The 12803-nt window shown below is 39.9% G+C and overlaps 1 protein-coding gene across 1 annotated transcript in view; it reads right to left on the bottom strand.

The window, feature by feature from the left end:
• The window catches only part of TRPA1 (transient receptor potential cation channel subfamily A member 1), a 49842-nt gene extending 39716 nt beyond the window's left edge, over positions 1-10126 (bottom strand). Inside the window, exons 1-3 of the mRNA XM_060202260.1 lie at positions 9854-10126; positions 4263-4422; positions 2045-2220 (exon numbers count right to left, since the gene is read on the bottom strand). Of these exons, the coding sequence (XP_060058243.1) occupies positions 2045-2220; positions 4263-4422; positions 9854-9964 (447 nt within the window). The 5' untranslated portion in view covers positions 9965-10126. The remainder of the gene's footprint in view (positions 1-2044; positions 2221-4262; positions 4423-9853) is intronic.
• Between the last annotated feature and the right edge of the window lie 2677 nt (positions 10127-12803).

Genomic DNA, 12803 nt, shown 5'->3' with positions numbered 1-12803 from the left:
TGGCTCGAACCTGGGTCCCTGTGCATTGTAACATGTGCATGCAACCAGGTGTGTCACCACCTAGCCCTATTTGTCCTTTCTTTTAAAAAATTATTTATTTATTTTTATATTACAGAATTACATGTCGACAGGGATTTGAATCCACACCATTCCCACCACCAAAGTTCTGAATCTTCAGACTCCCAATTGTAATCCACCACAGTTCCCCTAAGGTTGTAGACATGGGCCAACCATCATCTCTACAACTACCTATCCACATTTATACATAGTTGTCCCTTTTTTTTTTTCTGATTCAATCCTCTCTTCATCTCCATGCCACTCATGACAATATAACTACCTCCATTCATGAGGAGAAATGCCTTTCTAAAAAAAAAGAAAAAAATTCGAGGCCAGGCAATGGTGTGGTCGGGTAAGTGGTTAAGTGTTAAGCGAGCCCCTGCTCCCCACCTGCAGGAGGGCCACTTCATTAGTGGTAAAGCACGCCTGCAGGTGTCTATGTTTCTCTCTTCCTCTCTGTCTCTTTCCCCTTTCAATTTTTCTCTGTCCTATCAAATAAAAGCAAGAAAAAGGAGAAAAATGGTAAAAAAAAAAAAAAAAAAAAGCCATTGGGAGCAGTGGATTTGCTGGCACTGAGCCCCAGCAATAATCCTGGTGGCAATAAAACAATAAAAAAAGGATTTCTAGAATATGATCCACTTATAAATTGTATTCTTCTTTCTAGGAATGTGTGTTTCCTAGAGTGCCAGTGAGACTGAGGTATCTTGAAAGTTATGGCCCAAAACTTACCCATTAGGAATTTTCCAGGGATCCTCTATTTGACTAAACTCACTCTCAACGCTTGGAAAAAAATAAGACATCTATAAATAGTACCTTTATATGTTCTGCTAGGATATGCCATCCATTACATTATCTACTCTAACAAACACAGCAAGTGATAATTTCTAGTCTCTATTGAGTAATATTCCACCTATGTCTACCATAGTTTTAAAATGTATTGCCTAGGACCTTGTACATACATGCCATGGAGCAATCTCCCAGTCCAAACTTTCTTCTCTATTGTTTTAGATGGTAGAAAAAAGGGTGAGACAAGAGAGGAAGCAACAGCAAAGCACCATTCTACATCCCTGGCATTTCTTTGATGCAGTCTGTGGTGTTCCTTTTAGTGTGGGGGATCTGACCCAGGACCTGAGGCAGGGTAACATTAAGAGTGCTCTACTCACCACTCTCCCAGCCACCATCTTTTTCTCTGAATGGTAAAATCAGATAAAAGTTGTAAAGTTCTAATTTGCTTTAAGACATAAAGAAGAGGTCAAAATTTTTAATCTTACTTTATCAGATATGCAACATCTGGCAGATTGTTTATTAAGTCAATTCTCAGTTTCATAGTTTTCTAAGTTACGAAATAGAGATAACAATAACTTCATAATTTAATTTATTTTATATCGTTAAATGTAATATAGATATTACATGTAATTATAAACAATATAAAATGTGATATATTATGTGTAATATATAAATATAGCTGTATAATTACATATATAAATTATATTTTGTAAAATATAAATTTTATGCAGATTTTTAAAACTGAAAATATGAGCCTTTGGGAAATATACTTGGGGGGCTGGGTGGTGGTGCACTTGGTTGAGAGCACATGTTACAATGCACAAGGACCCAGGTTCGAGCCCTTGGTCCCCCACCTTCAGGGGGAAAGCTTTGCAAGTGGTGAAGCAGGGCTGCAGGTGTCTCTCTGTCTCTCTTCCTCTCTATTTCCCCCTTCCCTCTTGATTTCTGACTGTCTCTATCCCATTAATGAAAAAAAAAATTTGGTACATAAGAATTACTCAATAAAGATGACTGTGACTATACCATCAGCAGTGCTAATACCATCATCATTTAATGGTCAAAAGTCAAGCCAACATTGTAATCAACACATTTTGTTTGACTTGGCAGCTTAGGTTTATTATTTATCCCACACAGCTGAACATGGATCTCTGCCCACGCCAATATGGTCAGATCCTTGTGAGCTGCTCAGAAATCTTCTTACCTTCATCACCTCATTGTTGAAGTTCTGCACAGCAATGTGGAGGGGTGCCATCATGCTCCTGTTCCGGAGGTTTGGATTGGCTCCTTTGCTAAGTAGAAATCGAACACTTTCAACCTGATTTTTTCCTGCGGCCCAGTGTAGAGGAGTATTTCCATAATTGTCCATCATATTCAGCACTAGGCAAAGACAACAAAAATATGGACTAGATTTGACTGAATACTTTTAATTTTTATTATTATTTATTGATTGGATAGAGACAGAGAGAAATCAAGAGGGAAGATAGGCAGGGAAAAAGAGAGATAACTGTGGCCATGCTTCACTATTTGCTGCGAAGTTTCCCTTCTGCAGGTGGGGAGCAGGGCCCGGAACACATTGGAACACGTGTGCTCAGCCAGGTGCTCCACCCCGAGCATCTGATTGGGTGATGTTTAACATCCTTTGCAGGCTCAGTTATTTCAAAACTCAGTGCCACATGCTCTGTAATGGGCTTTCCTTTCCTTGTAAAAATGAATATATAGGGGGCTAGACGGTAGCACACCCAGTTAAGCGCACATATCAGCATGCACAAGGATCTGGGTTCCAGCCCTGTTTCCCCACCTGCAGTGGGGGTACTTCATAAATGGTGAAGCAGGTCTACAGGTGTCTGTCTTTCTCTACCTCTCTATCTCCCCTTCTCTCTCAGTTTCTCTCTGTCCTAATAAACATTATGGAAAAGAAAAAAGGAAAAATTGGCCACCAGGTGCAATGGATTTGTAGTGCCAGCACTTAGCCCAGTGATAAATCTTGAAGCAAAAAAAAAAAAAAAGTATGTATGTATACCTTCAAGTTTAAAATATCATCTAATAACACCTTAAGAGATGAATAGAAGTAAGGCACTGACTGTCCAGTGAGTGAACTGTTTACTATAGTATTCATATGAAATCTATACTCCTGAGCTGAGGGCCGGGCTGTGGTGGCCCCAGTCAAAAGAGGAAAGTACCATGTGCAAGGACCTGGGTTTGAACTCTGGTCCCCACCTGCAGCAGGGACACATCACAAGTGGCGAGGCAGGTCTTTAGGTGTCTTATCTCTCTCTCTCTCTCAATCTCCTCCTCCCCTTTTAATTTCTCTGCCCTACTGAATAAAATAGGAAAAAGGGGGGGGGGAATAAAAATGACCACAGGGTGTGGTGGCTAGCACTGATCCCCAGCGATAACCCTGGAAACAAATATATATATATATACATATATATTCCTATTACTATATGTTTTATCTGTAGTATTAATTTGAAGACTGCTGGACAATAGTAATATTATACGGGAGCAATAACTATGCTCTCTCTAGGTCCTGTATTAGGTTCAGAACAACCATTAATTCCTTCAACCCTCCAACATTCACAAGGAATCATGTAAAGATGAAAAATATCAAGAAATACAAGGTTTAGATAGGTTCAAAATCTTTCCAACATCATACAGCTAGTGTGGAATTCTGTAAATTGTCTTTTTAAATCTTCTTTTTTACATTCAATGTTAAAATAAATAGAAAGGCAGAAAAAACAGAGGAGGAAGGGAGAGAAGGGAAGAAGGGTAAAATATATATATGTTTTGCATTGTGCAACTTTGTTGAGAGGAAAACATTAAATTATTCCCTCAAAAATATTAGTAGAGTGTTTGGCAGAAGTTCAAAATGTTAATGAGAAACAGTTAAACCACGAATAAATTGGATCAGATACCTGAACCACTAATGCTACACATGGAGGGGAAGACAGAGAGGGGGAGAGAAAGACAGACACCTGCAGACCTGCTTCACCACCTGCGAAGTGACTCCCCTGCACGTGGGAAGCTGGGGGCTTGAAATGGGATCCTTACACCAGTCCTTGCGCTTTGCACCGCCTGTGCTTAACCCGCTGCACTACTGCCTGATTCCCTGACATTCAGACTTTTATAATCTTGAACCACAGTTAGAAATTATTTCAGGTCACTCTCCCCAATGCAATTAAAGGGGCCATGTTTTTTATGAAGGGGACTGAGAGGTCACCAGGGAAGGGAATACTTAATTTGCTATTCATGCAACTCAGGTTTGAGACCCAGGCCTCCCACGACACTGGGGGAAGTTTCAGTGCTGTGGTATCTCTCCCTCTTTATATCTTTCTCTTTAACCTGAAAAAGTGGCTTATAGACATGAAGCTCTGGTGATAACAAAAACAAATTGTGCCGCTTGCCTTGCAAAGTATCCTTACCTTCACATGGGGAGTCATTTAGGATCATTTCCATCAGCTGGACTTGACCTTCTTCTGCAGCATAATGCAAAGGAGAGGCACTTATATCATCATATCTGCTACATTTTCTTCGTTTCTTCAAAAAATTTTGTAATGGACATAAATTTCCTTCCAAAACCACCTAGAAGTTTATAAACATTGTTCAACCACATACATAGAAATTTATTAATGTAAATTAGTAAGTGCTAAATTATCGTCAACAATAACTATACTTTAAATAGGTAATATTTTTTTTAAAAAAGTACAAAATGCTGACAAATGTAAGAAAGTTGTGCAGATACTTCAGTGTTGGTAAGTCTATTAAATGTTAAAGAACTGGTATGTGCTATAGAAATAAAAGGCCTTGAGAAAAACTATTTTGAAGTGTATGAATTTATGTGATATGAAAAATAATAAGTAGAGTCAAAATATAGAGAAATTATCATGACTGGTGAAAATATATTTCAATTATAGCATGCATGATTTTTATGACATTTTCATGAATGCAACAATTAAGTCCAGGAATCTAAGTTACTATCTTCTCTCTGGCCTCCCTGCATACAGTCAGTTTTTATCTATTATTTCATTACATACCAGAATAATACTGAAATGTTGTCATATAATTTAATAGGCCAGTCATTTAGAATGAATGCCCTCTCAATCCTGGGAAGTAATAATTCTGAGGTTGTGCACCACATCAACTTAGATCCAGTTCACTGCTTTAATATTCTCTTCATATAAAAAGAAAGGCTAGCCTTTGTGTTCGCTTACTTTGGGCAGGATATCAGGACATTGGTAGTTTATGCCATTGCCCCCCAAAGCACTAAATAAGTGGCAAACTGAAGATTTGAAAAGTAGATAGAGATTGACTGATGGATGCTAAATATCAATGCATAACAGAAGCTGAGGTCAATACCACCATAACAGTATGAAGTCAGTAACAAAATCAGATATTTGAAAGCATAAGAATGAAATTTGTGTAGTGGACACAACATATAATTCCAAACAGATGCTCATGGCTACTGAGATCATAAGAATAAATTTTGTTTTGTTTTTCATATTTTATTTTAGTTTCTCTACCATTCTTTTCTTTTCCATGTTTCTTATGTTTTCATTATGACTTAATTAAAAATAGCATGTTATAAAATCCTATTTAATGACAATTGATTGGCAAGATTTTTATTCAAAGTTACTTCTAGGATGTCTATCTGTATTTAAAAGTGTGGTGTATTGCACCAAATTAAAAGACTCTGGGGTGGGTAGAGGGGAGAGTTCAGGTCCTGAAACATGATGGCCTAGTGGGGGTGGTATTGTTATATGGAAAACTGAGAAATATTATGCATGTACAAACTATCGTATTTACTGTTGAATGTAAAACATTAATCTCCCAATAAAGAAATAAAAAAGTGAATACAAATGTATCATCAACAAATATGAATGACATGCCTTTTCTATTGCTAGTAGTTTTACACTGTTTAGATACAATGTTATCACATATCAATTCAGAGACACCAGAAGTGACATCAAAACGATATCCTGATACTTGGTTATTAATAGTAAGGCTAAAACTAGGGGTGAATTGCAAATGTTGGTCCACAACTGAGATTGAAAGCCAAACTCTGGTAAGTCTCTTTTATAGCACAAGTGATCTACTCCATTCTTAAAGTTCTTCTTCTAGCGTTTGCCTTTTCTTAAAGTGTGCCATGTTCTCTCTCCTTTCCTCTTTTCTAGTCTACCTGTCTCCCCACAACCCTTCTTAATCTAGCTTTCTTCCTGGACATTTCATGAAACTTCTTGAGCTATAGAGTGCCATCAGCTAGTCCTGCCTCCTTATTCTCTCTCCCTCCCTCCCTCCCTTCCTCCCTCCCTCCCTTCTTTCTTTCCTTGCTTCCCCTCTCTTTCTCCAGGGGCTTGGTGCCCATGTTATAAATCCACTACTCCTGGTGGTCATTATTTTTTCATTTTATTGGATAGAACAGAGAGAAAGTGAGAGAGGAGGGGGAGATACAAAGGGAGAGAGAAAGATAGACACCTGCAGACCTGTTTCACCACTTGTGAAGCATTCCAACTCAGAGAGGGAAGCCAGGAGCTTGAGCCTGGATTCTTGAGTGGGTCCTTGCACTAAGTACTACGTGCACTTAACCTGGTGCACCACCACCCAGCACCCCCCCCCCCATTTTCTAGAGACAACAAGATGTATGGTAACATCACAGTGTTGTCAGTCATCAAGATAGGAGATGTGTATTCTTGTGTTTTTCTTTTTAATTTCCCACAATTTAATTGTATTATGATAAAGGTTGGTAACTAAACTATTATAAACAAGTGCTTTTTTTTGAATCCTTAATGCTGTTTAAGTTTAAAAGGTTCTAAGACACCCCCCCAAAAAAAAAGTATGAGAGAAGCTCTCTAATTTGTTCATGATGCTATTTATACTAAATGTGTATATATGTGTTTATGCATTTATTTCCCCTGATCCTTTCATATATGTTAATAACATAACCAGAGAGAGGGAAGGAAGGGAGGAGGAGGCAGGAGAAAAGACAGAGAGGGCAAAGGGAGAAAGGAGTGGAAAAGAAAACAGCAGAGTGTTGGTATGCTTTTAAATTCTGCTTCTAAGACCCCTTCTGTTGCATTGCTTGAGGCTGTGGTCTATTTACATAATCACTGTTTTCATTGGCTTAATCCCCACTGGTTCCCTCCCTATTTTCCTTCTCCCCACCCCCTATCCTATGTACTTCCTCTTCTGCCTCAGGAGACATAAAAGACAGGGCTTTTGAATGAAGAAAGATTAGATTAGAAGAGATTAGATTGTTGAACTGCAGCCCCGCTCATCAATAAAGATTGAACTGTTCCCAGCTCAGCCATGAGTCCCTGGTTGTCTGTCTGTCTCCTGCCCGTGAAGTTAGCATGGCAAATGGTGCCTGAACAGGGACTGGCAGCAGAGCTCTTCAATATCAGAAATGAGGCTACATGGTTCATTAAACACACTAGAACTGTGGACTAAGTGGTGAATTTTAATTTCTTAAGGCTTTAAAAAATCATTGAGAACAATTAATGGCACCTCTATGTCACCATGTAAAGAGAATCTTTTTCTACTAAGATTAAATCATAAAAATAATGTGGGGGTCAGCCAGTGGCACACCTGGCTAAGTGCACACATTACCGTGCATAAAGACCGAGGTTCAAACCCCTGGTCCCCACCTACGGGGGAAAGCTTTACAAGTGGTGAAGCAGGGCTGCAGGTGTCTCTCTCTCCCTCTCTCCTCCCAATTTATCTCTGTCTCTATCCAATAATAAATAAAATTATTAAAAAATAATAGTGTGTCAAGCTGTTTGATGTAATTTAATATAATTTATAAAGAACTGAGCGACTGAGGAATTTTTCAGTTAACATAAAGCTGAAATAAAATTTTAAAAATAATATAAAATTTTAAACTGTGGTGTGTACTCCACCACAAAGTAGTACCTAAAACAAACAAACAAATAAAAACCACTAGTAGTAGTCTCTAAAAATTGTCACTTTCTTTGTTTTTATATTAAACAGTCTTTATTTATTATTAGATAGACACAGAAAGAAATTGAGAGGGAGAAGAAAAAGAGGGAGCGATGCAGAGAGATATCTGCAGCTTTACTTCACTAGTGAAGCTTTCCCCCATAGGTGGGGACCAGGGATTTGAACCAGGGTCCTTGTGCATTGTAGTGTGTATCTGCTTAACCAGGTGTGCTACCGCCTGTAGTTGTAATTTTCAACTACAAAATTTTATCCTCTGGTTTCTCTTCCCATTATATAAATGTTTGGCTTTGTAGAAAATTCTACATAAGGGATGACCGGTTTTGGTATATATAGGGTATGACTATGTGAAACCAACTATTTCCAAATTTGTAGCATCAAGCAATAAATTTAAAAAGAGATTCTTACAGAAATATGGCCTTACTTGATGTTTTATCTCTCAAAGAAAAAGTTTTCCTAAATCCATCTGGAAGTATTTTAGCATTTGGATTTGATATGCTCTAGTGAAGATAAAGGTGTTATATCACCCAGCCCACAGTTCCAGGAAGAACAAAATATAGACCTCTTCAGTAGTGTGTAGTCCACACAATCCTAATTGCATGCCCTTGGCTGTAAGTACTCATTTTGGATGTTCACAGATACTGTTGAATGGATATTGGCCAATGAACATCAAAGCATTTGGTTATCAGAAAAATCCTGATATATATTTCTATGCAAAAAAAAAGTGTCATGACTTTTCCAACAACCAAATATTTTATATGGGATCATCAGATGTACAAAAGAAAATGAATTCAGTACATCTGTAATGTTAGTTTGGATTTTAACATCACTACTTAAGTTTTGAAATTAAAGGAAGGATGTTATTTGGACAAACTATTGTATCTTCTTTCAGTGCAGTTTTCTACTAGCCACTGGAGGTTCTCTGGGTTTGGAACTATATGACTAGACATAACTGAACAGATAGCAGACTAGAACTCTTTAGAGAAGCTAATTCTAATTGTATGCTTTAAAATAGAGATATCAAATACATGTGCTTTAAGTATTTGTCTTAACAAAAACATATAAAAGTTATAATGGGCCAGAAGGAGGGAAGTCAATGCAAGCAGTCATAACAAATGAAATGTCAGATGGTTGGACTCAGGAGACAAAAAAGCAGATAGACTGTTATGCATAAAGGTTCTATCCACAGCACAAGATGAGAACATCAAGAACACCATCAAGAACACCACCAAGAACAAAAATGGGTGGAACCATGTTGGGGTGATGTTTTTTTTCTCTCTCTCCCTTAAAATACATCGTAAGACATTTACAGCAAAAAAGTGTATACCCACTTATTTATTTGAAAGCAGAAGCCCCGGAGACCACCCCTCCACAGGATCTTTCCTGATGCCCCCTTCACTCCCAGAAGAAATCTGCTAGTCCTGCCATCTTATGACACTTGTAGGTGTAGGTTTTTGTCTGTTTCACTCCAAGAAGGGAGTAAGTGGGTAAAGTAGATCAAAAGAGACAAAGGATAGAATTGAATTTTTAGCAATGAACTTATTGTAGAATATACACGTGTTGATTGTCAATGCACTTCTGAAACGTATGTAGTATTATAAAGCAATGTTAATTGTTACCTGAATTAAAATAAAATGTCCTTCAGTATATATATCTTGGTTCTATATAGTCTATGAAAAAATCCACTGGCAAACGCTACAGAATTGTCCTGATTTTAGGCAATTGCCTGATGCAGTCGAATGCTACAGATACTTTCTGAATAGGTCTCCCCAGACTGCAGTTGCCCATTCAGGAGCAAGAACAGCTTGAACAAACATACAAGCAAACAGAAAAAGACAAAGCAGACACTGTGTGCTGGCAGCGTGAGAGCGGTCCCTCAGCTCGGATCTCTCCTCTCTGAGGTCTGTTTTCTCTGCTACAGCACCACCTCCGCTGCCCAAGACTAACAGCCCCCTCCCCCATTTCTAGGTCTCTCACTCGCCCATCCCGGAGCTGCCCACAAGGAAACTTCGAGACCAGAGGGACAAAGTTTAGAAAGCCACCCCATCCCTGCACAGGGTACCTTGAAAGAATCCTGGGAGTCGTCCATGTCATCCTCCACGCCCTGGTAGACAACGCCCTGGGGTTCCTTCTTCTCCCCAGAGCGCAACATCTTCCTTAGGTTGCGCTTCATTGACCCCACCCCGGATGCCACCTGCTGCAGCTGCTCCCCACCGACGCAGGCACCTGGGAGAGAGCGCGCAGTGAGCGGGGACCAGAGCGCTTGGCGGCGCGCGCCCGGGACCGCGAGCCTCGGGCCTCTTGTGCGCCCAGCAGTTCCCCAGCTGAGAAAGATCTGGCCGTGTCAAGGAGCCAGGACCTCCTGGAAGGCGCTTCCCGTCTAGGCTACTTGTAGTGCTGGAAGCAGGAGGGGCGCGGGGAGGGGGGAGGAGGCGGGACCCAGCTGGGACGCAGACCTCGTGCCCACGCGCGCTGGGGGCCAGCATGCTCACTGCCCTGGTCCCAGCTTTAGGAGGAAAGGGGGCCTTGTCTGTCCTCGCTGGACCTATAGCGGTGCAACCCCTGGGTCGTGTGTGGAGGTGTTAGATCTGGTCAGTGGAATATTTTATAATTAAAATTTTTATGAGCCTGGGGAGCAAGGTAGCTCTCCCGGATAGTGCGCTTTCTTTGTCAAGGGCCTCTCTCAGGCTACAGCCCCTGGGACCCACTGTGCTGAGGTCCTGTGGTGCTGTGGTGACTTTCTACTGCGAGTTGTTGCTGGTTTTTTTCTTTCTGAAAAGTGTATCTGGAGTAGGGAAGCCCACAGTGACCACCAACCAATCAACCCCCCCCCCCAAAAAAAATCAAACAAACAGCCCCTCCCATCTTTCTAGAACCTTCTCTCCTCTTCTCTCTCCTACCCTTACCCTACCACTCAAAGTGAGGGAGGCGGCATGGTGGAGAGGAGAGTCAGAAGCTATAGTCCTTTAATTTGGAAATTAGGAAGCTCCTTAATTTGGGGGCTGGGTGGTGGCACACCTGGTTGAACTCACATGTTACAATGCACAAGGACCCGGGTTTGAGCCCGGTTTGAGCCCCCCCTCCTACTTGCAGTGATGAAGCATGGCTGGAGGTGTCTCTCTGTTTCTCTCCCTCCCTATCTCCCCCGTCCTCTCGATTTCTGGCTGTCTTTAGCCAATAAATAAAGATAATTTAAAATATAAAAAAGAAAGCTCTTTAATTTTTATATTAGAGTTTTTTTTTTTAAATTTTGGTGGGGTGTCTTTCCAGGAGAAAAAAAAGATAATAGGTGTATCCTAGCACAGGTTTGAAAAACTAGATCAAGTTTCTTTGAAGCTCAGGTCCAATTTCCTGTGTACAGAAGTACTCATTGCCCCTAAGGCTTGGTGTTTCAGAAAGGCTGACAAAACATTTTTTAAGTTAAACATGATTTGTATTGGTTGGTGATCGCAAGTTTACCATGCCTTTGTTTTGAAAGACTTATCTTCATGAGCCTGCACTGAGTTTATTAATCAACAGCAGAGGTGTAGGCTGTAGAGTAGAAGATTTTTTTTCTCATTTGGAGGGACTTGGTTAGTTCTACATTTACTTGAAGACAGTGAACTCTGAAACTGTTAATACGGTGTTTAGGCCACAACATTACAAAGTAAAAACCACCTTCCAAAACTGAGAATGCTTTGCATCAGAACTTTGCCTTGGCAGTCCATTTTTTTTTTTTTTTTTCTTCTCTACTGGCCTGAATTGTTATATTCATCTACTAATATCCCACACCAGACACAAGTCCTTTTGGGAACCTGATGTGAAGCTGGCACTCAATAATTGTGGGTTCCTGATCTAGGGGCCACATAGAGCTGACCTCAAGAGAAGAGATGAGGTTAGTGAGGAACTATGGGAGGACCTCCCAGACACATGCACAATCCAAATCTTCCAGTGGATTTGGTTGGTCACTATAAATTTCACCCTTTTGAAATTGCCTGAGAAAGATAACCAGCCACCCTCCCACCCCGTCCCCCTTAAATGTGGTATTTTGAGAGATTGGTGACAGACACAGCATTTCACTGCATCACCTGAAGTTTTCCCATAAGTCTCTGTGCAGGGAGTATAGAATAAGAATCAAACATCTTGCTATCATTTAGTTGAAGTCAGTTATTATTTTGTTAAGAAAAATCAATAAAGAAAAGAACTAGAGGGGTGGGGAAATAGTATCTTTGATTCACTGTTGTTCTGCCTGGCATTTTGAGTACATTAGGTCATTTTAAATAAAAGGAAATGCCTCATAGGAATATTGAGACTTTTTGTTTGTGATTGCTTTAATTGACTGTGTTCCCCCAAACACTTAGCTGGAAAAGTTCAGTAATACAAAAAAAAAATGTAATAAAAAAAGAGCTTGAAAGGGGTCATTTTGAGAGCTACATAGAGGGCATGCTATGATGGCACTTAGCAGAAAGAGGTCATCCTGAAGCTACACAGAGGGTATGTCCTGGTGGAAAGCAAATGGGTTGCTGTGTTGGCCTTGAGAGAAAGATATGGAGAGAAGGAATTCTAGTATTAGGGAAGGTGATATAAGGAGAATAAGAGAACACCACTCCTCTCTTGTAATAGTCCCTGCCTTAAGCTGCTAGCACAGAGTCTGCTCTGGTTTCTACTTTTGACTCACAAGATATTGGGGGGGGGGATACATTATTTAATTTTCAAGTATACAGTGTTTCCCAAAATTTCTTTCTATTGCTGCTTTCCATCTCTACTTATTTGTGTCCAGAGAGTATGTGTACTTCATATAATTTTAATGAATCTTAATTTAAATATAGACTTACTGAAACTTGTTTTATGACTGGTACGTCATTGTTCTGAAGATTCTTCCATGTGCACTAAAAAGAATGTTCATTCTGCTACTCTTTGTTAACATTTCTGAATATGATATTAGCTGTGTCTGGTTAATAGTGTTGCTCAGATGGATATTCTTACAGGCTGTCTGTTTGTTCTGTCAGTTACTGGAGGAGGAGGAGGAGGAT

The sequence above is a fragment of the Erinaceus europaeus genome, chromosome 1 (genome assembly GCF_950295315.1).
Source record: "Erinaceus europaeus chromosome 1, mEriEur2.1, whole genome shotgun sequence".
NCBI lineage: Eukaryota > Metazoa > Chordata > Mammalia > Eulipotyphla > Erinaceidae > Erinaceus > Erinaceus europaeus.
Note: the sequence above shows the minus strand (reverse complement) of the source record. Positions and strands in the feature narration are given on the sequence as shown.